Source organism: Mustela lutreola, chromosome 3, assembly GCF_030435805.1.
Source record: "Mustela lutreola isolate mMusLut2 chromosome 3, mMusLut2.pri, whole genome shotgun sequence".
Lineage (NCBI taxonomy): Eukaryota > Metazoa > Chordata > Mammalia > Carnivora > Mustelidae > Mustela > Mustela lutreola.
The window spans coordinates 171,787,525-171,813,807 of record NC_081292.1 but is presented as its reverse complement, the minus strand read 5'-3'; the positions used below and the strand labels follow the sequence as shown (position 1 = coordinate 171,813,807).

General features: G+C 44.9%; 1 protein-coding gene across 3 annotated transcripts; it reads left to right on the top strand.

Annotated features, from left to right (window-relative positions):
• Positions 1-253: 253 nt before the first annotated feature.
• Positions 254-25,873, top strand: COPS7B (COP9 signalosome subunit 7B). Of its 3 annotated transcripts, none has more exons than XM_059167713.1 (8): positions 256-459; positions 4,878-5,174; positions 6,855-7,032; positions 12,379-12,454; positions 15,481-15,569; positions 17,636-17,838; positions 20,522-20,627; positions 24,642-25,873. In XM_059167713.1, the coding sequence occupies exons 3-8, from the start codon at positions 6,871-6,873 to the stop codon at positions 24,798-24,800; spliced, it is 795 nt and encodes a 264-aa protein (XP_059023696.1). In that variant the 5' UTR covers positions 256-459; positions 4,878-5,174; positions 6,855-6,870; the 3' UTR covers positions 24,801-25,873. The 3 variants fall into 3 exon arrangements, with proteins under 3 accessions (XP_059023698.1, XP_059023696.1, XP_059023697.1); XM_059167714.1 differs by having other exon boundaries at positions 257-414; XM_059167715.1 differs by lacking the exon at positions 4,878-5,174 and having other exon boundaries at positions 254-459.
• Positions 25,874-26,283: the final 410 nt, after the last annotated feature.

Genomic DNA, 26,283 nt, shown 5'->3' with positions numbered 1-26,283 from the left:
ATTTTTCTTTAGGTCTTGTTGCCTAGAGTTTGCCCCAGCGGAGGGTTGGCTTCAAATCTGCAGAGGCTCGAGGGGCCCGCTCCCAGCTCAGAGCACACTAATGCTCTGAGGTGACTGCGCGTTGCACTGTGCGATGTGAGAGGGACTACGTTTCCCAGCATTCCAGGGGGAGTGCCCGGTGGTGGTGGTGGTGGGGGGAACCACAGATCCCAGCACGCAACAAAGAGACCCAGGGACTACAAATCCCAGCACTCCCTGCAGCCTGTTCCTCTGTAACTTAGACTCCAGTGTGCCGCGCAGTGTGCGCAAATTCGTAAACCCTCCCTCAGCTTCGGGGGTTTCTGAATTCCGAGACTTGAAACTGGGCGGGAAGACCCCCTTAACTCTCAGAAGAGGATGACAGCCCACAGAGAGGTAACATCTGTTTACATGGAACTCAGAAATCTCCTGCAAATCATGGTAAGGCTGCAAACAACAAACAAAAACACTGATTAAACCGTGGAAGATAATATGACAAAATGACTCTTTCAGATCGTGCTTGTTTGTTGGTCTGGGGCGCCTTCGACTTGTTTTGCAGGGATTTCTGGTGTGCTCCTGTGTTGGACTGGGAGAGAGAGCGATTGTATACTTAGAATATCCGTACCGGAAGGGTTATTAAGAGAATTTGCCAATCCAACTCCTCGTTTTACATACGAGGAAACTGAGGCCCAGAGAGGTGAAGAGATTGTCCACCGGTTACAGCAAGTTGGGGAAGAGTTAGAATTCGGCTCTAAGTCTCCTGACCCGCAGTCTGCGCTGTTTACACCACATTAAGGTGGCGATATTTTTAGCAACATGGCTATGTGATTATTCTCCTTGGTGAAGTTTCCCCATCCAGGTTGAAACACCCAGAGGTTAGGCAAGCATTCATTTGGTGGTTTCTTGCAAGGGAAGGAGTGTGATGTTTATTTATTTTCAATCTAGGAAGAACTTAGTGGTTTGATCTGTTCTTTGTTTGTTGCTCAAGGTGACATTTAATGTGATTTTAGGAACTAGGTAAAATCGTGTAGGCGAGGGTTTGCTTGGACATTTCCTATCTCTTTTACTAGGCTTTCCTTCCTCTTCCCATCCCCCTTTCACCCATCTAGGCAACCACCCAATTTTTCCTTCCATTATAATTCAACAAAGAACCTTTTCAGGTTTCCGGTAAAGGGTGAAAGGCATTGTCACTGTCATTAGGAAGATAACCATCTAGTTAGGGAAAAAAGGAAAGTCTGCTGAGATTCAACAGAAGCTGCAATAAATGTCATAAGGGAAAGGTCATCAGAATGCCACAGAGGTTCTGATGGAAAGATTAATTCCTGCTGACAAAACTGATGGAGGAGGGGGCATTTGAATTTGAAGGATGGGTGGATTTTTTTTTTTCTGTTAAAAAAATTTATCTTAAATTTTTAAGATAAAATTTTATCTTAAAAATTTTTGTTAATGAGGTATGACATATGCAGGAAGGGCACTGCTTTTCTTTTTTTTTTTTTTTTTAAAGATTTTATTTATTAATTTGACAGAGAGAAATCACAAGTAGACAGAGAGGCAGCCAGAGAGAGAGAGAGGGAAGCAGGCTCTCTGCCGAGCAGAGAGCCCGATGCGGGACTCGATCCCAGGACTCTGAGATCATGACCTGAGCCGAAGGCAGCGGCTTAACCCACTGAGCCACCCAGGCGCCCCGGGCACTGCTTTTCTATACGTATACACCTGTGTTCACCACCCCCTAAATTAAGATATAGAACACTTCAGCACTCCTGTGCCCCTTCCCAATCTGCACTGCATCCTCTCATCCTGATAACCACTCTTCTGACTGCTATTACCATAAATCAGTTTTGTCGTGAATTTCATTTAAATGTAATCATACAGTAAGTACACTGGGAGTCTGGCTTTTTTTGTTCATCAGTTGTTTTTGTGAGATTCGTCCATGTTGTATGGAACAGTAACTTTTTTTTTAATTGCTTACTAGTATTATGTCATAGGTATCTAGCAATATTTGTCTAGTTTGTTGATGGGTATTTAGGTTATCAGTTATCAGTTTTGGGCTTTTGTTAACAAAGCTGCAGTGCGTGTACTTACAGGTTTCTTTTTTCAGACTCTGCACTCATTTCTAGGAGAGGAGTAGCTGGCTTGTACAGTTTGCATATGATCAGCAATAGTAGTAGATATTGCCAATGTTAGCCTTCACCAGCAATATAAGAAAATTCTAGATGAGTCTTAGTCTTGTCAAAACAGGGTCTTACAAGTCTTTATAACTGAGATATTTTGGCTAAATGTGGTATTTTTTTTTTTAAGATTTTATTTATTTATTTGACAGGGAGAGAGAGATCACAAGTAAGCAGAGCAGCAGGCAGAGAGAGGGGGAAGCAGGCACCCCGCTGAGCAGAGAGCCCTGATGTGGGGCTCAAATACCAGTACCAGCACCTTTAGATCATGACCTGACCCCAAGGCAGAGGCTTAACCCACTGAGCCACCCAGGTGCCCCTAAATGTGTTATCTTATTAATAGTTTTTTCTTACATTGTCTCTGGTGTTGAGCACCTTTCCATATGCTTTTTGACTCTTTCAGTGTCCTCTTTTGTGAAGTGCTTGTTCAAGTCTTTTGCCCACTTTTCAAGTTGGGTTTTTTTCATCTTATTCTTACTGATTTGTAGTTCTTTATAAAGTTTGGGTTTGGAATTCTTTGATACAGCCTTCACAGATATCTTTTCCAAGTCTGTGGCTTGCCTTTTTAGTCTCGCACTGATGTCTTTCAATAAACAGAAATTCTTAATTTTAATGTAGTACAATAGTTCAGTGTTTTCTTTTATGATTAGTGCTTTTTTGCATTAAATTTAAGAAATCTTTGCCTACAGGCTTGGTAGGATTTTTAACAGGCAAATAGGAGGGAAGAGCATTGCAAAAGAAAGAAGAGGGAGCAAGGTTGAACATAGGCCCCTGTGTCAGAGAGGGAAGGTGCAATTTGTGTTGGGCATAGGAAGGCCTGCAGTTCGGACTGTAAGAGGGTGGGGCAAGATGTAGCTGGAAAGATAGGAGGGAAGCATACTGAGAAGGCTTTTCACAGACTGGACATTTTTCTGAAGGAAGTGGAGGCACTACCAGAATATTTATGAACACAAACAGAACTTAGTTGTCTTCCCTCCACCACCAGATTTGCTTTTTCTCATCTGCAGTCCCATTCACTTAACACCACCTCCAAGACAGCTTTGGCCTACGTAGCCATAATCCTGGGTGATATCCTCTTTCCCTATTCCTGCCTTCAACTGGTCACCTAGTTGGGATAGATCTATAGTCTAAATGTCTCCAACAATGTCCCTTCTTTTTCATGCGCAACTGCCACTGCCTTGGTTCAGGATCTCACACCTCTTATCTATACTGTATCAATCACCGAGAGTTTCCCTGCCTCCAGCTCTTTCAATATCCAGTCCAATAGCAGCCAGTGTGATCATTTTAAAGTGCCAATTATTCACGCTTCTCTACAGGTTGAAAGCCCCAAGTAGCTCCCCAATGCCCTTAAGATAAAATAAAAACTCCTTTATATGCTTACACTTTTTGTGATTTGCTTGCTCATCTTCCATGCTCAACTCAAGCCTCATCTCCTCCAGAACTGTGCCTTAAATCACCTCTGCCCAGAGCACAGGCAAGGGAGCCGTTATCTGTAGCACTGAGGTACTGTGCTGTCATACTGTGTATGTTGTACTGGCAACTGTCTGTCATAGCCAGACAGGTCTGTCTCTCTCAGGGGCCGTGTGCTCTCCCAGGCAGAAATTTCACTGTACTAAGGTTTTTACTGGGTGTAGTGCTTTGCATGTGGTTTACGAGACTCTTGATGACCTGACTCCAGGTCTGCAGCCCTTGCTTCTCATCCCTGAACCTTGGGTTCCAGACACTCTGGGTTTCTTTTCTGCATTAGTATATTGCTACATGGAGTAAGCCTCTATGCTATGGTCTGCTGTCCTTTCTTCCCCCTTTTGCCTAGAAGATGCCAGTTTTCTCTTCCCCAACATACATACTCTCTTCTGTGCTTCCAAAGTGTTTTCATATCTCCCTCATAGCACTTAACACATGAAAGCTTGTTTTTTCCCCTTTTTCATAAGTATGCTCCATATCCAATATGGGACTTGAGCTCACGACTGGAGATTGAAAGTCTTATGCTCTATCAACTGAGCCAGCCAGGCGCCCCCACAGTGAAGCTTTTTGAGGGCAAGAACCTTCTCTTCTCTTTATATAATCTTCTACAACATAGAATTAGAACGAGACAGTTTTTTAATAAACCAGTGGGTTGGTGCTAGGCTCCTTTGCATTTGTCTGATATCTGCACTCAGATTCACTAAAAGCAAATAGAACCCTTTTCCTTGTCTTTAAGACCCAAAAGTCTCTGGTGTGTACTTTAAAGGAAACAGCTTAATTGTTAAGCTGTGTAGCATTCCTTCGCCTTCTTCCAGAGCCACGGATGTCATTTTGCTCACAGAACCATTGTTGGCTCAACCCATCTCTTTGTTATTTTAAGACGTTTTCTGAACAGAGGTCACGAATATGGTCTTGGCTTCCCATAGCCCGGGGTCCAAAGACGACCTTGCCACTTAACCAGCTTTTAGATTTTTTAAGCTTAGAGTTATGGTAATTCAACGAGACAGTGACACACCTGGCACATGGGAAAACGCTCAATAAACGGGAGTTGATATTACACTTAATATGTCTTTGTATCCCAGGATAGCCGCAGCTATCCTACAGCTTCCGTAGGGAGCTCCTGAGAGGTAAAGCTCAACCAAAGCAGTGTATTTCGGGCCCAGGATGGTGAGGGTGATGGCGATGGTTTGGGCGAGCGCACTGCCTAGACTCCATTCCTCTCTTCAGGCTCCTCTCCACCTGGTTCCTGGGCTACGACACACCTCGGACCGACCCACCTCGGACTGTCTCTCCCAGGCCCAGGCAGCCCTGGAGGTCTGAGGCTGCCAACGCCGCGGGGGGAACTTAGTGTGGGCGGAACTCGAGTGCAGCGGCGGGAGGCTTCCGGGGGAGCCGCAAGGCCAACGGGTCGGCGGAGGCAGAAAAGCGTCGGACGCCGGGCCGATCATGGACGCTTGACAACCTGCAGACAGGCGCCGGGAGGCCGAGCCAGCGACCGAGAGGACGGAGAGGCGGCGAGGGCAGGTAGGGGTCGGCGAGAGGGCGGGGCCCGGCGCGCCAGGCTTGTCTCAGCTGTCTGGCTTAGCGCCAGTCTCCAGGAATGCCCGCGGCCCCACCGAGCCGGCCCCGCCCCGGGGAGCGCGCCCCGCGGCTCCTCACTCCACACCCGCGGCCCTGCCTGGAGAATGCCGCTGGCCTTAAAGTACACCCCAGCCTGCAACCCTCAGTTCCTCAACTGAGGTTTTTCTCGCTTTCCCACCCCCAGAGGCTGCCTCTTTGCCCCTCTGCTGTGCATCAAGATAGCGCCTCCGCAAGACGCTAATTCAGCTCCCCTGTGTCCCATGCCGCAGCCTGTGGCCCTCCCACTTCAGAAAAAAGGGACTCTCAACGCTTCCTTACTCTTTGCCCCTACAGGCTTTGCGCCTTAGGCCGAGATTTTTTTTTTCCCTCTCTTTTTTCTTTCCTTTTTTTTTTTTTTTTTTTTTTTCCTTTAAAGGGACCAGAATTTCTGTCCATTTCTCCCTCTTCACCCCAGGTACTTCCATTCATCTCCACACGTGTCAGCTTGGAGGGGAGGTTTTCGTTCCACCCCCTCTCTCCCGCCTTATCCTGTCTCTCTCCTCTTACCCCTTCCTTCCTCAGCAACTTTTCTTCCCTAGCGCTTCGCTTTTTCTGTTTCGGACAAGACATTCTTATGTAACCTATGTGAGGCGACATGCTTGTTTCTTTCATACTGTGGAAGGACTGCTGCTCTGTATGCCTGCCTCCACAGGAAAGCTTGGTTTCTCTTGCACCAAACTATCGTTCGAATTATTCTCTTCTTCACTTTACTCTGCCTCCTCTTCTTTTTGTCACAGTGCCCCCAAATGTGTTGTTGGTGGAGTAGTCTTTTCTTACACAGGACTCCTGCAGAGTAGGTCTGCAGTGTGTATTCCCATACACTCAGCATGTAAGTGGATTATAGAATTGAGGGACCCTCGGCCCCTCATGTCTTCAGGATGGCATTGTTTTCTCAGATCATTTTATTATTTTCTTGAGATTTTGTACAAATTCTGAAGTCCTGTTTGGTAAAATCACATAGCTATAGGAGGTCAAATAAGGGGAGTTTCCTCAAGGACTTAGACAGCATGTATTTTCTTAATTTGATTATGTTGCTTATCTTTCATTAGGATTTTCTCCCCAAGTCATTTAGGCTTAAATGACTTCTTTGATTAAACAAAACATCTTTAATGTCTTTTTGCGGTTTTCCTTATTTGTATCGGCTGTAGGTGGGATTCAAATAACATACTGTAAGCTGTAACTGATTGCAATTGCTTATATCTCCTTTCTCTGTGTATGGGCAAAATTCTCTGTTTCTTAACTACAATCTGTAAGTGAGGTAAATATAGAAGAGCTACTGAGAAACTCCTATGTGTTTCCTTGGGTCTAGTGAGGTTTAAGGGCTTAAAAGGTGCTGGTATTGGAAGACTGCCACATGGGGATGAAGTGGCTTTTCTTAAGTGTTTCAACCTCTGAGCAAGGACACAATTCCTTTAACTCTAGGTGGAACCCTGCCCATCTCACAAAGTGGTTATAGCATCTGGACTGTTTTTCTTTTTTGGATACTATAAAGTTAAAGTATTCTGATGTCTGATCTGGCATTAAATAAGCATAGACTTTGCAAAGGAGAAGGAAGAATGGCTGAAACACTTTTCTTTTGGACAGATCTCAAGGCCAGAGAATGGCAGGTGAACAGAAACCCTCAAGTAATCTCCTGGAACAGTTTATTTTACTAGCCAAAGGTACCAGTGGCTCAGCCCTCACTGCTCTCATAAGCCAAGTGTTGGAGGCTCCTGGAGTATATGTCTTTGGAGAACTGCTGGAGCTGGCCAATGTTCAGGAGGTAAGAGCAGTTTCCGAACAGTTTCCCTGTCTTTGTTCTAAACCTTCCTGTGATTCTCCAGGATTCCAGGGAATTTCGGTGCTGAAGCATTGTGGACCTGTGAGGGGCGCTGTTCAGGGAGGGATGGGAATTGGCCGGGAAGAGGGAAAGAGAGCAAGGATGATGTTTTGGGTTCTTGGTCAATATTTTCATTTCAACTTGTGGTAAAATTAGATTGGGTTACTAATAATTTGAAAGATAGGGGAAAAATCCCCTTGAACCTGATAAATAAGAAAAGTGGAGCATAAGCATAGCTGATACTTAACAGAGGTAGTTTCAGGCATTTGTGTAATATGTGAAAACACGAAAAGCTGGAAAGTAGTCCCTTTTGTTTTGTTTGCTTCTATTTTTGATTTCTTGTTATTGAAACTGGGGGTGTCTAGTTGTGGTTGTTGTGCCTTAAAAATGAGAAGGTTGTGGCAATTCACAGACCTGTACCTCTGGGGCTAATAATACATTATATGTTTATTAAAAAATTTAAAAAAATTATTAAAAAAATGAGAAGGTTGGTGAAGAACGATTAGGTTGAATGAAGAGATGTAAAGCATCTTGTACTTTTCAACATCTGCTTCTCACTTTGGATGCTTTTACATTTATTGATTCATACTTTTATATTGATTGAAAAGTCTGGTGGCGTCTTTACTGCTTTGGGGATTGTGCTCCGAAGTTGGAGGGTGGGTCAGCTTCCGCTCTCCTGTCACAGCTTCTCTCTGGCTGCCTGGGGTGGTGCTAGCTCTGGGGGCGGCTGCCACATGCAGATGAGTGCGGTGCTCGTTCTCACGGATTGTGTGCACCATGCTGCTGAGGGTGGCCTGGGCGTTGGTGTCGATGGTGGCCCACATCGAGGAAGTGACTGACTTTTGCTGGCTGGTTCTTCACTTTGTGACCTTGAGGACACCTTTGCCGTCAGTTGTTGGCTCCATGTCCACAACCTTGTGAATCAGCACCTGGTGGCAGAGGTGTGGACCTTCGGGTTTTGGGACTCACTGCTGTACATCTTCTTCCTCTTGATTAGGAAACTAGAGCAGTTCCCCATGACCCTCCATTGCTGACCTGGTGTCATTTTGGCTTCCTGTAAAAAACAGAGATAGAAAGAGCCACTTTTATGTTCTAATTGGGATTTTTTTTTTTTTTTTTTTTTTTTTTTTAAGAGGGGGCTGTGGAGAGAGAGAATGTTAAGTGTGCTCCACACCCAGGCTCAGTCTCACAACCTTGAGCTCATGGCTTGAGTCAAAGTCAAGACCTGGATGTTTAATTGACCGAGCCACCCAGATACCCCATGAATTTTTATTTAATGTCAGCCTTGCTTATTAGACTGTAAGCTCTGTAAGGGTAAGGTCTGTTGTGCTCCCCATTGTTTTCTTAGTGCTTAATATGTAGTCTGACACATAGTAGGCTTTTAGTAAAAATTTAATTTACCAGAGATGTAAAAGAAATCCTGAGGAAATTTTTTTAAAACTAGCTTTATTATTATTATTATTATTATTATTTTTAAAGATTTTTTATTTATTTGACAGAGATCACAAGTAGGCACAGAGGCAGGCAGAGAGAGAGGAAGGGAAGCAGGCTCCCTGCTGAGCAGAGAACCCGATGCTGGCCTCGATCCCAGGACCCTGGGACCATGACCTGAGCTGAAGGCAGAGGCTTTAACCCACTGAGCCACCTAGGTGCCCTAGCTTTATTATTATTATTATTTTTAAAGATTTTATTTATTTATTTGACAGAGAGAGATCACAAGTAGGCAGAGAGGCAGGCAGAGAGAGGGGGGAAGCAGGCTCCCCGCTGAGCAGAGAGCCCGATGCGGGACTCGATCCCAGGACCCTGAGATCATGACCTGAGCCGAAGGCAGAGGCTTTAACCCACTGAGCCACCTAGGTGCCCTAGCTTTATTATTATTATTATTTTTAAAGATTTTATTTATTTATTTGACAGAGAGAGATCACAAGTAGGCAGAGAGGCAGGCAGAGAGAGAGGGGGAAGCAGGCTCCCCGCTGAGCAGAGAGCCCGATGCAGGACTCGATCCCAGGACCCTGAGATCATGACCTGAGCCGAAGGCAGTGGTTTAACACACTGAGCCACCCAGGCGCCCCTAGCTTTATTATTTTTAAACAGACTTTCTTTTTAGAGCAGTTTTATTTTTTTGTTTTTCATTTTTTAATTTTAATGTTTATTATTATTATTTTTTAAAGATTTTATTTATTTATTTGACAGAGAGAGATCACAAGTAGGCAGAGAGAGAGAGGAGGAAGCAGGTTCTCCACTGAGCAGAGAGCCCGATGCGGGGCTCGATCCCAGGACCCTGGGATGATGACCTGAGCCGAAGGCAGAGGCTTTAACCCACTGAGCCATCCAGGCGCCCCTATTTTTCATTTTTTTAAAGGTTATTATTTATTTGACAGAGAGAGAGAGATCACAAGTACGCAGAGAGGCAGGTTGGGGGTGGGTGGGAAATAGGCTCCCTGCTGAGCAGAGAGCCCTACGCGGGGCTGGATCCCAAGACCCTGAGGTCATCACCAGAGCTAAAGACAGAGGCTTAATCCACTGAGCTACCCAGGTACCCCTTTAGAGCAGTTTTAGATTCACAGCAAATTGAGAGGGAAGTACAGAGATTTCCAGTATATCCTGCCCTCATACATGGATAGCCTCCCCCATTACCCATATCCCCCCTCCAGTGTGGGACCTACACTGACACATTGTTATCACCCAAAGACCATAATTTACATTAGGGGTCACTCTTGGTGTTGTACATTCTGTGGGTGTGGCTAAATGTACAATGACATGTGTCCACCATTAAAGTATCATACAGAGTAGCTTTACTGCCCTATGAATCCTTTGTGTTCCACCTATTCATCCCTCCTTCCCCTCTTAATCCCTGGCAACCATTGATCTGACTACCCTCTTCCTAGTTTTGACTTTTCCAGAATGTCATATAGTTGGAATTGTACAGTAAATAGCCATTTCAGATTGGCTTCTTTTACTTAGTGATATGCATTTAAATTTTCTCCATGTCTTTTTATGGCTTGATGGCTCATTATTTTTTCAACAGAAGAGATGACAAAGGGGTAATAAGTTCCTTCAGGTTCATAAAAAAATCTGAATGAATATGCCAAGTAGTTGTTCCGTAACTGTGAAAGATGGGCTGAGAGGAGATGGATGAAAATTAAACTAGAAAGACATTGATTTAGGCCAGTGGAAGAAGTTGTGGAGTATCTGCTGTAAAGAAAATAGTCCTTTAGGATTAGTTTTGTAATTATCTGTCTGAAAAGTAGGGGCTAGATTTCAAGACCTCAAGAGGTTCTTACAACCTGAGAAGGTAGACTGGGTTAGTAGGAAGCCAGAATTCTCAATGGGGGTGCTGAGCAAATCACCACTCTCTCGCCATATCTGTTTTTTCCATGTGTGAGCTGGAAACCCTAGTTGCTTTTCAGTGGTCTAAGATGATTGTAGTTCTTGGGAACTTTTTTTTTTTTTAAGATTTATTTATTTAGGGGCACCTGGGTGGCTCAGTGGTTAAGACTCTGCCTTTGGCTCAGGTCATAATCTCAGGGTTCTGGGATTGAGCCTCACTTCGGGCTTTCTGCTCAGTGGGGAGCCTGTTTCCCCCTCTCTCTCTGCCTTGCCTCTCTGCCTACTTGTGATTGATCTCTCTCTCTCTGTCAAATAAATAAATAAAATATTTAAAAAATTTATTTATTTTAGAGAGCGGGGGTGGAGTGGGGTGGAGGGAGAGGGAAAGAATCTTAAGCGGGCTCTTTGCCCAGCGTGGAGCCTTATGTGGGGCTTGATCTCATGACCCGAGATCATGACCTTAGCTGAAATCAGGATTCAGATGCTTAACTGACTGAGCCACCCAGGTGCCCCTTGGAAACTTTTTTTAAAAGATGGTTTAAATTAAGTAGTAGTATTATTGGTGTCCACAGAGTACTTCCTTGGTAGTACTGCTTTACGGAGTTTGATAAATTAAAGGAGCAGTGGGTACATATTTGTGAGTAAAAGAAACACCCAGTTAAGTACTGCCAACAGAGCAGAGCGGCTCCAGGCAGAAGAGTATCTGTGTCTGTTTTACTTCTGCAGATGGCTCTTCGTCATTCACATTAGGGAGGAATAAGTAATTTTTTTTTAAGGTCTAAGTAATTTTTTTTTTAAAGATTTTTTCTTTATTTATCTGACAGAGATCACAAGTAAGCAGAGAGGCAGGCAGGGAGAGAGGAGGAAGCAGGCTACCTGCAGAGCAGAAAGCCTGATGTGGGGCTCGATCCCAGGACCCTGGGATCATGACCTGAGCTGAAGGCAGAGGCTTAACCCACTGAACCACCCAGGTGCCCCGGTCTAAGTAATTTTAATGAACATTTTTATTTGGGACTGCTTGATACTGTGGTTTCCAGTCCCACATGGACTGTTCTGTCACACTTTATGCTGTGCTAATCTTTCCCAGCACTCACTACTGTTGAGAATTACTATTCACATAGTTCTGAAATGATTTGGAACCTACCCTACACTTCATTCAGTGGACTGATAGTGGCTTGTTACTTGTACCTGTCAACCCGGTTGTGTAGACAGGGCTGCTCCAGTCTTCGTTTTTTTGTTTTGTTTTACAATTGATTTATTTATTTTAGGGGGGTTAAGGGGCAGAGGGAGAGAGAATCCTCAAGCAGACCGTTCGCTAAGCTTGGAATCCAATGTGGGGCTTGATCCCAAGACCCTGAGATCATGACCTGAGTGGAAATCAAGAGTCAGATGCTTGGGTGCCTGGGTGGCTCAGTGGGTTAAGCCTCTGCCTTCAGCTGGCGTCATGATCCCGGGGTCCTGGGATTGAGTTCCACATCAGGTTCTCTGCTAAGCAGGGAGCCTGCTTCCCCTCTCTCTCTGCCTGCCTCTCTGCCTACTTGTGATCTCTGTCTGTCAAATAAATAAAATTAAAAAAAAAAAAAAAAAAGAGTCAGATGCTTAACCGATTGAGCTACCCAGGTGCCTCTCCAGTCTTTATCTTAATGGCATGGAAATTCTAAGAAAACCTGAACTGCTCCCAGTACTCATTGCTGTGTGTGTCTGTGTGTGTGTGTCAAAAGCAGTTGCTTAGGCATGCTATGTGGAGTGTAAAACATGTGTTCCTGAGGGAGAAAAGTTAAATTTAAAATTAAATAAATCTTACTTATTTTTTCCAAAGAACAGAGTTGGACGGGACCTCAAGGACCATCTAGTAAAACAGTCAGTCGTGGCACATGACTGTCACCCTTTGCTTGAACACTGCAGTGACTGGTAGACAGCTTGGTCTATGAACTGTTGTTGGTTTTTTTCCCTCCTCAGCTTGCGGAAGGAGCTAATGCTGCATATTTGCAGTTGCTGAACCTTTTCGCCTATGGAACATACCCAGATTACATAGGTGAGTTGGTTAAGATCTTCCAAAGACTTTTCTTAACTATGTCACTCTGTTTGGACATACTGCCTCCATGAGGATCACTAGGGTCTGGAATATAAGCATGGGGTGGGAACTTTCTTACCTGGCTGTTTCCCACTTTACTCTGCATTGTAGGTAACCTTGCGTGAGGTCTTTATCTTCTCACCCTTTATTTTTCTCTGTGAGTAAAAGAGGGACTATGTTTATGCTTATGGGTAAATATAGTCCTTATTTTCCAGATGAGATTCTTAAGGACTGGTGTTTGTAGAACACTTGGAATGTTGTGAAGTGTCAGAATACCCACCCGAAAAGTACTCAAGTATTTTGAATATTATCAGAATAATGTCATTATATTGAAGAAGATTTGGAAAATAGGACACAAAGTCACTTGCAGTTGATCACCATTAAACTACTGTTAGCATTATAGTGCTGGACTTTTGCCCCTTGTGTTTTCTGTTATGTAGGTGTCATTTAGTTTGTATACGATACTGTGTTTTTTTTTCATTTACTTCATAGGCATTTTTTCATATTTTACATCTTTCTAGTCATTTTTTTTTAAAGATTTTATTTATTTATTTGACAGAGAGAGATGACAAGTAGACAGAGAGGCAGGCAGAGAGAGAGAGTCTTTCTAGTCATTTTTAACATTTTATAATCTAAAACTCCATATTTGGCCCATTCTCTTTTGTAGGTCATTTGAATCTTTTTTTCCTTTTCTTTCTCCCTTTTTTTTTTTTTTAGAGTTTTTTTTTTTTTTTAAGAGATTTTATTTTTAAGTAATCTCCACACCCAAAATGGGGCTCAAACTCATGACCCCAAGATCAAATGTCACACTTTCCACTGACTGAGCCAGCCGGGACCTTGGTCGTATAAGTCATTTTGTATTAGGATCTTAAGTATCAGGAATAAGGTGAATGCACTTCTCAACAGTAACTTACCTTCCACCCAAGCCCTTTTTTGTTTGGCTTCCTTAGTTTTTGTTGATATGACAAAGGCCTCTTAGTTTACTTTAATGGTATGACTCAGGGCCTTCCCTACTATATCCCAGACTTCTTTTTCCCTTTCTTTCCTCCTGATCACTTGTACCTACCCTGTGCTATATCATCTGGACAGTTTGCCACGTGTTAGTTTATCCTGACCTTTGCTTTGTTCCAATGAGTGTGTCTTTTGTTTCCATCCTCACTAAAGGGACAATATTGCCCAGACTCTGGAACCAGACTGCTTGAATTATATTGTAGCTCCACTTCCTCTACTTATGGGTCCTTTGGCAAATTAAATGATCTCTACCCCAGTTTCCTTATCTGTCAGATGGGAGTAATAATAGAGGTCCACAATCATTTACCTGCCCACCTTGGGCTAGATGCTTCAGAATTTAGGATTTTGGGGATTTTTTTAAAGAGGTAATATGATGTATATGCTTTTTTTTAAGATTTTATTTCTTAAAATTCTGTTTTTTTTTTTTTTTTTAAAGATTTTATTTATTTGTCAGAGAGAGAGAGAGGAGAGCGAGCACAGGCAGATGGAGTGGCAGGCAGAGGCAGAGGGAGAAGCAAGGAGCCTGATGAGGGACTCAATCCCAGGATGCCGGGATCATGATCTGAGCTGAAGGCAGCTGCTTAACCAACTGAGCCACCCAGGCTTCCTGTGTTTTTTTTTTTTTTAAGATTTTATTTATTTATTTGAGAGAGCAAGAGAGAGAAAGAGCATGAGGAGGGGAGTGAGAGAGACAGGGAGTAGTAGATGCCTCGCTGAGCAGGTAGCCTGATGCAGGACTCGATCCCAGGACCCTGGGATCATTCTTGAGCTGCAGGCAGACGGAGCCACCCAGGCGCCCCTGCATATGCCTTTTTATGTAACACTTCCAAGATGTGGGCAGCATCTGTATCCAGTATTTAGTTGCATTCACAGTTTGGAACTAAACAAATGAAGTTGTACAACAAGTGGGTTTAAAAGCTTGCTTCACTGAGGTCAGGAATTGCCACCAGATGAATTTCAGCAGCACGCCCAAGAAAAAGACAGCTTGGATTCACCTTTTTCGAATCCAGGATTATGGCTAAGGAATTGAAGGCATTTGGGATCTTTCTTGGGAGGTTGCTGTGAGGACTGACTGGGTATGTGTGTACATGTGCCCTGCGGCTGCTGCCATTACTCTCACTATCACTACTGTTTTTTTTTTCTTTAAATATTTTATTTATTTATTTGATGAGAGAGATAGTGAGAGAGGGAACACAAGGAGGGGGAGTGGGAGAGGGAGAAACAGGCTTCCTGCTAAGCAGGGAGCCCAATGCGGGGCTTGATCCCAGGACCCCAGGACCATGACCCAAGCCAAAGGTAGATGCTTAACGACTGAGACGTCCAGGCACCCCATCACTACTGGTATTACTACAGTTTTGCCCATTCTTTAAGGCTCATCTCAAACTCCATCTTTCTTTTTCTTTTCTGTCCTTCCCAAGATGATCCCGCTCACTTGTACTCTCCCTTTCTTTTTTTTTTTCCTTTTCTCTCCTTCTTCCCTCCCCCTCAGCCTCTTGTTCTCTCCTAGTAGTTTGTACCTTTCTTCCAATGGTTCTGTCTTCCATCTGAAGCTGTTGAAATACCCAATTGTAAGACTGAGGGCAAGGCCAAGGCCCTTGGGTTTCACAAGTCTGGTGGTCTGACAAGGCCCATCTTATCTATCCTTAACTTCCCTGAATCACTTAAAACCCAGCATAGCATATAACAGATTGCCAGTGAAGACATGCTGACCTTGGTTGAATGTCACACAGGGCACAGATAGTATTCCATTCGGGTGATTGTCTTATCGTTTGTGCATTTATGCCTGGCTCTTCAGGAGTACGTGGTCTTCTGGAGAAGACAGGAGTTGCTTGTGGAACATTTGCTTCATGAATAAGTGCAGAGTCATAACAGTGAATCAATAGTAGATTTGGTGTGGGGAGTTGGTGAGCTTAGTCCATAAAGCAATTCTAATTTTATTTTGTGTCTTGATTTTTGTGGTGGGTGGGACTGAGCAGCCAACAAGGAGAGCCTGCCAGAACTGAGCACAGCTCAGCAGAACAAGCTGAAACACCTTACCATCGTGAGCTTGGCATCGAGAATGAAGGTACAGTGCCGAACCTCTTCCTCTCTTGCTCCTCACCCTCAGGCAGGTGTTGCATTGGCATTGGCGCGTGAGCTCCCAGCTGTTGTACAGTAGTCATACCATGAATGCGTAAAATCGGCTTGGCAAAGGGTAACAGAGATAAAGATAACAATTAAAATAGTGTAGATAAGTATTCACCATTTCTTTCAGGAAAAGTATGCCCAGGAGACCTTGTGAATCACAGGTCTCAGTTCTGGCATGTTGTGGTGACTCACTAGGTGTGAACATTTTGCCATACCAAAGGGAGACTGCCGTTTCAAGATAGGTAATTTTCAAATGGGGGCATCTCAAGGCAAGTTAGCCCCTTCATCTGTTGCTTAGTGCACTGTGAATCTGGTCTGGAGGAAAAACTTGCTCTGTTGGACTTCCTGAGAGCTAGATTTTTAATATGCTGCCTTCTTCTGAGGATTATCAAGCTTAATTATCTTAATTAGGACTTTTGCCTTGTATGCTATCTTAATTTTTTTTAAAAGATTTTATTTATTTATTAGAGATCACAAGCAGGCAGAGAGGCAGGCAGAGGGAGAGGGGGAAGCAGGCTCCCCGCTGAGCAGAGAGCCCAATGCGGGGCTTGATCCCAGGACCCTCGGATCACGACTCGAGCCGAAGGCAGAGGCTTAACCCACTGAGTCACCCAGGCACCCATATGCCATCTCTAGATGCTAACCTTCTGTAAAATAACCACTCCATCGTATCTGAGTTCTCTGCCCAACTTGATTTAGAAGAGGCCTTGCAGTCAGGTTCTCCTAGCCATTAACAAAGAAGAGCCAGATTTGATTAATTTACAGTTGATTTTGGTTCTCTGCCCATTCCTGGCATAACTGTCCCAAGTTTTTGAGGGTCTTCGTCACTGGAAGAAGTTTGCCCTTTGCATCCCCCTCTGTGACTGAGCTTGAGAGATGGGGATTTGTTTTTGCATTGCCATTTCAGTTGCTGAGACCATTTCCCTGGTCTGATGCCAGATTTCTGATTCTCAGTCTGGCATTTCGGGTAGGAGGCCTGTTTTCTTAGGAAAGGAGGACCTAACCTCCTTTTTTTTTGGCCTGATCATGAACTTCCCAAGTGTAGCAAAGAGTAGGAGTAACTTTTTTCCTTATTTTTATAACCTGTCATTATAAGCCCATCCACATCTCTGGGTTTCAGACCTTTAGTCATAGAAGACCCCTCTAGATATGTTAACTGTTAATCTCTTGTTTGTATATCTCTTCCTCCTGTCTGTTTTTGAGATTTGATGGCTGTGTTAACTTCCAAACTAGAATTGGTGTGTCCAGAAAACTGGATATCTAGATATACATTTGTCTTGGATAAATGCAGAATGTTTATATAACCCAGTAAGGGACTATTGTTGGGGAATTGACACTGGTTGCAAGAGTCAGAGAAAACAGAGGTAAACTTTAGGATGACCCCTGAGCTGGCAGTACCCACTGGCCACCAGTAGGTGGATATGTTAGTCTGCAAATCTGTTGCTTGTGCACTCTTGAGCAGGCAGCCGGTTCTCCTCTCCAGTGTCTGAAATTGTTCAGAGTTTGATGATCTGGCATTTTATGTCATGTCTCCAAGCTTCCAGAAGGTGGCACAGTGGCACACACTGAGTATTTTCTATTCTTCTCTGGGACACTTTTTTTTTTTTAAAGATTTATTTATTTATTTGTCAGAGAGACACTGCACATGCAAAGCAGTGGGGGCAGCAGCAGCAGGCAGGAGGAGAAGCAGGCTCCCCACTGAGCAAGGAGCCCAGTGTGAGACTTGATGCCAGGACGCTGGAATCATGACCTGAACTGAAGGCAGATGCTTAACCAACTGAGCCACCCAGGTGTCCCTCTGCAACATTTTCTAAGAGTGCTTCACAATATGAAAGTTAAAGGCTGGGTGAAGTCCAGGACTCACATTTATCTAAGTCTCGTTGCCATAGATACTAATAATTAACCACCAGGCTGCAGTTCCCAAATCCCTGAGACAGTGTACACCTGTGTTTTCCTTAGCCCTTGTCAATGGTTTTTATAAATACCGCATGGCTTTATCTGCAGTGTATCCCCTACTCTGTGCTGCTGAAGGACCTGGAGATGCGGAATCTCCGGGAACTAGAAGACCTCATCATTGAGGCTGTCTACACTGACATCATCCAGGGGAAGCTGGACCAGCGAAACCAGCTGCTGGAAGTGGATTTCTGCATTGGCCGTGACATCCGAAAGAAGGATATCAATAATATTGTCAAGACCTTGCATGAATGGTGAGGCTGAAAAAAGGAGGGGTCACCTCTCATTAGGGAAGGGGACGTATGGCATGCCCTTTGTGCCTCTGCTTCAGGAACTGTTGTCTCCCATTATCAACTGGGGCTGCGTAGCGGCGGGAGCCTTAGGACACTAAGGCAGGGAGTGGGGCTGCATTGGGGGCCAGAGCTGTGCAGCCACAGGAATTCCTGCAGGGGGCTATTTAATAGCAGGCTTGGCAGGTGGAGCCTCTGAAGCCTAGCCATGTGACACAGATCCAGTGCTTTGCACACTCAGCCTCTGAGTCTGACCAAGCTCAGGAAGTTAGTGTTGCTTAGATTCCATGGATATGAGAACCCACGTTCAGTGTCAGTAACTTTGTGCTAGTATTGGTAAAACGTGAGGGATAGTGAAGACAAGGAGTGGGTTATCTGAAATGGGAACACAGACACACACACACAGACTATTTGATGATAATATTCTGGTATATAAAAAGAAGTGGGACATTTGCATGCTCTCTGTTTTATTTATTTTTTTTTTTTGCATGTTGTCTATTTTAATGGAATTTAATGTTTGCAAGAGCTTTGGACATTCTCCAAGGATTTGTTATGGAGCTATAAAAATGATTTGGAGTTTATAAAGCCAGATGGGCCTACTTGGAGGAGAGGTTTTAGGTGAGTTTTAAAGGAGGGCAGGGTTAGGGCCTAGTTGGAGGTGAGGAGAGCATGGTGTTGGAAATCATGAAGCAGAGCAGGCAAGTTGTATGCAGATGGTTAGGGAGCTGGATATAGGTGCTGCCCACATCTTGTAAGTGTTAAATAAAGAGGCATTTGCAGGGGTACCTGCGTGGCTCAGTCGTTCAGCATCTGCCTTCGGCTCAGGTCATGATCCTAGGGCCCTGGGATTGAGCCCCGCTTTGGGCTCCCTGCTTAGTGGGAAGCCTGCTTCTCCCTCTCCCACTGCCCCTGCTTGTGTTCCCTCTCTTGCTTTCTCTCTCTGTCAAATAAATAAAAACTTAAGAAAATAAAATAGACTCAAACATTTCAGGTATGAGTGGCCCATCTTTGACTCCCTGACCCCCCTGTCCAGACCCATCCAAGTTTCCCTCACTTCAGCTGCTGTTGGACCGCAGGGCATGTGCTGTCCAACCCTTACCCCAGGTTCTGTCCCAAGTGTGGCCCCAAGCACCTTCCCTTTACAACATCTGACACAGGCAGGAACTTTCAAAAGATTATAAAAGTGTTCAATCAGAATAAATAGAAAATAAACTTAGAAAACACCCCTCGAGGGAAGTGCCCTAGCATGCAAATCTCGGCTTCCCGTCCTACTGTGGCGGCTGCCTTACTCCATCTTTTAGATGACTGATGCTGTTTTCATGCCCATAGTTGCCTCGCTTCACTGGATTGAGGTAGAGGGTAAATGTATTCATTGTACTATTCTTTTTTTTAAAGATTTTATTTATTTATTTGACAGATAGAGATCACAAGTAGACAGAGAGGCAGGCAGAGAGAGAGAGGGAGGGAAGCAGGCTCCCTGCTGAGCAGAGAGCCCGATGCGGGACTCGATCCCAGGACCCTGAGATCATGACCTGAGCCGAAGGCAGCGGCTTAACCCACTGAGCCACCCAGGCGCCCCGCATTGTACTATTCTTTAAACTCTTTTTTTAGCTTTTAACATTTTCAAAATAAAAGTGGGGAAATGAAGTATTGAGGGGAATGACAATTAGGAAGTAACAAACTTTGTTTTTGTTTTTTTTTTAAACAATTTTATTCATTTATTTTAGAGAGGAGCAGAGGGGGGACCAGAGGTAGAGGGACAGACAGACTCTGCATTAAGCGTGGAGCTCCATGCAGGGCTCAATCCTGTGACCTCAGAACATGACCTGAGCCTAAATCAAGAACCGGGGGGTGCCTGGGTTGCACAGTCTGTTAGGTGTCTGCTTTCAGCTCAGGTCATGATCTCAGGGTCCTGGAATCTAGCCCTGCATTGGGTTCCCTGCTCAGCGGGGAGTCTGCTTTTCCCCTTCTCTCTGACCCTTCTCCTTGTTTGTGCTCTCTGTCTCAAATAAATAAAATCTTAAAAAAAAGATCAAGAGCCAGATGCTCAACTGATGAAGCCACCCAGGCATCCCAGAAGTAACAAACTTCTGAGAAAAGGGCCAGTATTTAAAATAGGATGCTTTTAGGGGTACCCGTGTGGCTAAGTCAGTTAAGTGTCTGCCTTTGGCTCTGGTAATGATCACCGGGGTCCTGGGATTAAGCCCCACACTTCCTGCTTCCTGCTCAGTGGGGAGCCGCCTTCTCCTTCCAATGCTGCTTTCCCTGCTCGTTTTCTGTCAAATAAATAAAATTTTAAAAATGTTAAAAAAAATAAAATAGGTTGCTTTTAGAATATCATTTTTTCCGTTGAGAAAAGTGGTGAATCCATGCCACCTGTAAGATCTGTTTTAATTCCCTTAGTGGGGTACATTCTGTAAACCTTTCTCATGGGATATAAAAGTTGACATTCAAGCTGTGTTCTAGGAAACTGTGTGCCCTGTATCATCAGAAATACTGGTCTTGGGAAGAGTGAAGGGCAAGAGCCTTCCTTGGCAGACAGGGTGTTAAAGGAAGTCCTTATCAGGAGTTGGAGACAGAGGTTTTGGAGACTGGAGGAGAGCTCCCAGGCCTTTCTGTGGCTCACGGCTGGTTATCTCTGTTGTAGGTGCGATGGCTGTGAAGCAGTTCTGCTAGGCATCGAGCAGCAAGTTCTGCGAGCCAACCAGTACAAGGAGAACCACAGCCGAACTCAGCAGCAGGTAGAGGCAGAGGTAAGGAAGAGGACATCTCTTACCTGCTCCAGGGATCCCTGTTTGCTGATTTTGTGATTCTTGGTATAGGTGCACCAGCCACCAACAAACAAGCACTGGGCTAGTGGGGTACAGATGTGGATGACATGGTCCCTGCTTTTCGTGCTGTCTCCTTTCTGATTCCTGGTTGCATAGGGTGAATAGGCTCAGAGAGCAGAGAATGTTGTCACTCCATGGTACACATGTACTTCTCAGCTGTAGAGCAAAAGAAACTAATTTGGGGGTGAGTCTTAAAGATGGATGAAAGGGTGGAGGAAGGGGTGCAGCAGGGTAAAGGCATATCGGGCTTTGAGGCCCTGGTTCCGCTCTGCTTCTGAAGCTGTGTGGTAGGTGCACTATGCATTTTACTCTTGAAGCTACACATGGATATTACAACCTGTTAACATGCATGAAATTTCATGTTGAGGGAGGAAGGGAAAACATTTGGCAGATGAGATGCAAGTGAAGAAAGTGTATGATTATGGTTTTAGTGACACCTGGTTGTTCTGGACATATTAGCATCTCAGAACACAGGCTCTTGCCTTTGGGTTAATGGGAGCTCGTGTGCCTGTGGCCTTGGCACTTGTGGAGCAACCTCGGAATTTAGAGCAATAAACTAAAAATTGTGGCATTGGAAGTCCTTTTCTAGTGTGATGGAGCTTGAAATGTTCATGGTATTTAATAAGTTTCTAAGTCGTGTATCCAGGAGTATGGCAAAATGGGACCCAGAGTTATGTTAAGAAACCTAAGAAAAGGGATGCCTGGGTGGCTCAGTTGGTTAAGTGCCTGCCTTCAGCTAAGATCATGATCCCAGCACCCTGGGATCGAGTCCCACGTTGGGGGTAGGGGTGGGGGGGGTGGTCCTTGCTTAGCAGGGAGTCTGCTTCTCCCTCTTCCTGCTCTGCCTGTTGCTTCCCCTGCTTGTGCTCTCTCTGTCTTACAAAATAAATAAATAAAATCTTTAATAAAAAAGAAACATAAGAAGTAGATGTGCCTTCCAAAGGGGGATTTGTGGAATTTAAGGATTTCCCTTACCCTGTTATATGTACTCCTTGAGAATAAAACCTTACTTGTCTTTGTAAGACCAGCTCCTTGTCACAGTGGGTGCCTAACCCACAGTAGGTGCTCAAGTTGTTTGTTGTACTGTGTATTTTCTGTTACACCCTGTGTGCCTGTGGATTGCTCAACTCCACTTTTCATCAACTAGAACACATTTATTTTGGGTACACACATACCCCTACATACATATATGTACATACAATGCCCTGAATGTTCAGGGCATTGTTTAATTTTTAACCCTACTTCTAGCCAAAGAAGTCTGAACTACATTTAATTTAGCACAAGCCAATGACAAATACAATTAGTATTTGTAAGCCTGCTGCTTCTCTAATAAGCTGTGTAATCCTTGTCTTGAATATTGTGGTCTCTTCTCTGAGCTGGGATTGATGTCTGAGCAGAGTAGGAAGTACTAACCACTCTCTCTCATCCACTGATTCTTCCCTATAAGTTAAACCGTGGAAACAAGTGAAGTTTGGGGGTGAGATGTGCCCGCGAACCTGGGGTAGCCTGTATGAAGCAAACCATCTTAACCTGGTTGGTAGCCCGAGAGGAGCCTGATGGCCGCTGGCAGCCCTGCTGTGCCCAGACTGTTGCTAATTGTGTGGTAGGTGGTGGGCTTGGATTGTGCTCACTAGCAAAAATGAATGCGTTAATTACAGAATTTTGAATTGTTCAGGTTCATTTCCATGACAAATGGCATCTGTTGAAAGAAGGCATTGGCTAGTGGTGAGGCATGACCAATACTTAGAGAACAGTGTAGGCTCTTAAGTTACAGTTATTACAAAGAAGGAGAGAGCCAGTGCACATGCGTTTGCTCTCAGAGGCCCACTGTTGAAAAACCGCAGCTGTGGTTGCTCTGCCGGCAGAGCCTGATGCTGCCACCAGGTGGTGGTAATAATCTGATTAAATTTGAGAGAAAGTTGAGGAAAAAACCAAGGCCACCTCCTCCACCAGTTAAAACAATCTACTGTCTTTTTTTTTTTTTTTCTTAATATTTTATTTATTTGACAGAAATCACAAGTAGGTGGAGAGGCAGGCAGAGAGAGAGAAGAGGCAGCAGGCTCCCCGCTGAGCAGAGAGCCCGATGTGGGACTTGATCTCAGATCCTGGGATCATGACCTGAGCCAAAGGCAGAGGCTTTAGTCCACTGAGCCACGCAGGCACCCCAACAATCTACTGTCTTGACAGTCTTCTAGAAAACCTGGAACAGACCAGTATGAGAAGAGAGGGAACGTGGTCAAAACCCAGTGACTTGTCCATTTTCCATTAAGTAAATGTATAATCTGGGTAGTTAATGTCGGATGCTGATCATTCCCCAGCATGAGGTGCATAGAAGGCTGTTTGTAGACTTGAAAACGAATTTACCAAGAACAAAGGGACAGAGGGAGAGGGGGAAGCAGATTCCTTGCTGAGCAGGAAGCCCAACGACTCAGTGCTTGATCCCGGGATCCTGAGATCATGACCTCAGCCGAAGGCAGACGTTCAGCCACCTGAGCCATGCAGGCGCCCCAAGATGGCGTGTCTTGGACTGGAAGGGACACTGGGTGAAGCCACGCTTGACTAAGGATGCCCTCTGTATTCAGTGTCCCAGCCTGCAGTCCTCTGTTGATGCTCCTTTCAGGAAGGGTATAGTACTGATGGAGAGGACAGCAGTTTAGGACATGGCTGTTCCTATACCACAAAATGACAACACAAACCCAAATAAAAGTTGGGATTTAATCTAGTCAAGGCTCATTTTGCAGATGATAGATCTCTTCTAGGAACCTGGTGTTGGCCTCAGTCACAGCACTGCTTCTTATCTGTATTAGACCTGCTTCTCACCCAAGCTCCTGATATTCTGACTGCTGAGAACTTTTGACCCTGACGATTCCCTTTCTTTTATAGACAGCTCTCTTCTTTATAGACTCCCTGCTTCACAGAGAATATGGGGGTCATCAAACTGGGGAAACACCTTTACCTCCACTTTTTCCAATGCTTTTCCTACCTCTTTTCTTCTTCTCAGCTGGCTGAGGGACAAAAGCATAAAAGATTCTTTAGAACTGGTGTTGGGGAATGTGTGTGTAAACAGGCACAAGAGGGCACAGCTAGTAGAAGTACAAGACGAAGTGATCTCTTTTCAAAAGGCAGGAGAGCAGTAGTTGTTAAAATGTAAAACATGCCAGTGCTACGATCTGGGAAGCTCACTTCTAGGAATATGTCTTCCAGAGCTGTTCACAAGAGTACAAACAGGTAAACATAGAAGACTGTTCTTGGCAGCACTGTACGTGAATGAAAAGCAAGCTGGGAACTAATTTAAGAAAATTGTAAAACATTCGTAACAGTACACAGATGATACCAAGGATGTGTGGAATGTGGAAAGTGTTCAGAAGTTGCTTCAGTAATTTTGAGCCCTCTTTTGTTAAGTAAAGAAACGTGTGCCGAAGACCAATCTAATCCTGTTTTGCCAGTCCTGGTAGTGTGTTTTCATCATTTATCACTTGGTTGGCTGAAGTCCATCCTCTGGTTGTTTATTCAAGAAAGCTCATGCAGCTGTATTCCCAAAGTGCCTGTGAAAATATTTTTAGTTTCATACATGAACAGTGGTTAACTGACTATAGTGTTGTTAAGACCCCCTTTCTGTTTCTAAGGCCATTTGAACCAGTGCTTTCTCTCACCTGCTGTGTGGTACCTCTTTGCCCGATGGTCCACTTCCACTCGCTTAGTCCCTCTTTTCAGCCAAGGAAGTGTTAGTTCCATTTTTTGCTAAACTCACTTCCATGTGTCTTCTATGAGTAGTCCCTGCTTGCTTCTCCTCATCTGGCTTTCTAAAGATAATCACTGATTTTCTTATAGAGGATTCTGGTTTCTTCCCTGGGTGGCCCCAGTATGTTACGAACAAGTTTCAATGAGTTTTTGGCACTTACAGGCTGAGCACACTGATTCCGTGTCTCCCTCCAGGTTACCAACATTAAGAAGACACTCAAAGCCACCGCCTCCTCCTCGGCTCAGGAGATGGAGCAACAGTTGGCTGAACGGGAGTGTCCTCCTCACGCTGAGCAGAGGCAACCCACCAAGAAGATGTCCAAAGTGAAAGGTCTGGTCTCCAGCCGCCACTAGGGCCGGCTGGGGCAGCTGGCACTCACCAGGCCTGGGTCAGGTGGGGAGGGGACACCGAGGGCCTATTTCCTCCCCTCTCTACCTTCAGTGAGTTCCAGACCTGCCCGTCCCCTCACCAGCGCCTCCCACCCTGTTGGTACTGTTCCAGAAGAACCGTTAATCCTTTCCTCACCCACCCTCTCCTCCCCCAGTTGTTCCTTCAGACTCAGGGGCTCCACTGATGCCATCCCAACAGGGTCAGACACTGCCCAGCTTCCCTCCAGGAGGTTCTTGTCTTTGTTTAAGGGCTGTCTCCCTCCCAGTTTTTCTTTTGCTCCATGTCATTTTGTCAGGTTGGTCATAAGCTGGAGGCAGCTTCAGCCGGCCCACAGGGATGACGGTGAAGGAGGCTTCTCTCTGGGGAGGAGCGTCTGCCTTCTCCAGCCCCAAGTACCACAGGCCCACACTGGTGCAGGTGACCTCTAGCCGGGTATCAGATGCTTTCTTTTCCCTCTCCTGCCTTACCCCTTGTTGGCAGCTCCAATCAGGCCACGGAGGGATGTGATGCTGGGCTATGTTTACTAAACCTGCGGGTTTTCAGCCTCTTAAGCCCAGCTCCAATCTCTCATTAGTTGGGAGCACTGGGTTGACTAACCTCTGGTATGTGAGCATCAGTGGAGGGAGCTACGGGTCTGTTGGGTGGCAGAAGTTTCTTCCGGTTTGGTGTTCTTTGCTGGCCATGCTTCCTGCTGCTGCCTGACTCCTCAGACTGGTTTTCAGTGTGAAGGTCCCAGCTGCTGCCAGGGACCGTCTGCCGACACTTGCTCTCCCAAGATTTTTTGTCCCTCCCAGTGACGTCCAAGCTGGGGATGGTAGTGCTGAGGGCCCTCTGTCTGGTGAAGGACCTGCTGCTGCTTCTGTCTCTCTTTCCACCCCTCCTTGGCTGATGACCCAGAGCCCTCTGATGATAGCATTCTCCTGGCAAGAGAAAAGGACTTGACTAGCCTTTCTGAACTTGAACAGTTTCAGGTTATATTTTAATTTTTTTTTTTTGTACAGGTTCTGATTCTAATACATTTCAACATGCTTTTTTCCCCTTTGTGTCAATATTTGTTATAAACTAATCGCCGGGGATTTTTCACCTGGTTGGAGGGTGGCGTGTGTGTTTGTGTGCGTGTGTTGTTTTTTTTTAAGGGGTGGTGGAGATCCTGGACTGATATTAAAGTTCGATGACAGAAAAAGCACATTTTAGAACAAAAAAATAAAAGTGTAGATTTAATGTATGTGACTGTGGAGTGCGGGGTTGTGTAGCTGGTGGACCTGGAGGGTCTGGGATTAGGGTGGTTCAGGGAAAATGTGACACTCTTTCAGTTCCGTGGTTAAACAACAGATTTCCCCCTTTTCCAAACTGTCCAGCAGGTGTTGAGTGTTGACTGAATGTCAACACAGTATTGTTTCCTTTTTTACCTGGTCCGTGTGCCCATACAACCTTCCGCCCTACTGG

Bases quoted from the DNA above. Each gene is read 5' to 3' on its own strand.
- COPS7B (XM_059167715.1), top strand. From the start codon at position 6,871: ATGGCAGGTGAACAGAAACCCTCAAGTAATCTCCTGGAACAGTTTATT. The intron at 7,033-12,378 runs GTAAGAGCAGTT...TTCCCTCCTCAG, and splicing joins AGCTGGCCAATGTTCAGGAG to CTTGCGGAAGGAGCTAATGC. The intron at 15,570-17,635 runs GTACAGTGCCGA...CTTTATCTGCAG, and splicing joins GCTTGGCATCGAGAATGAAG to TGTATCCCCTACTCTGTGCT.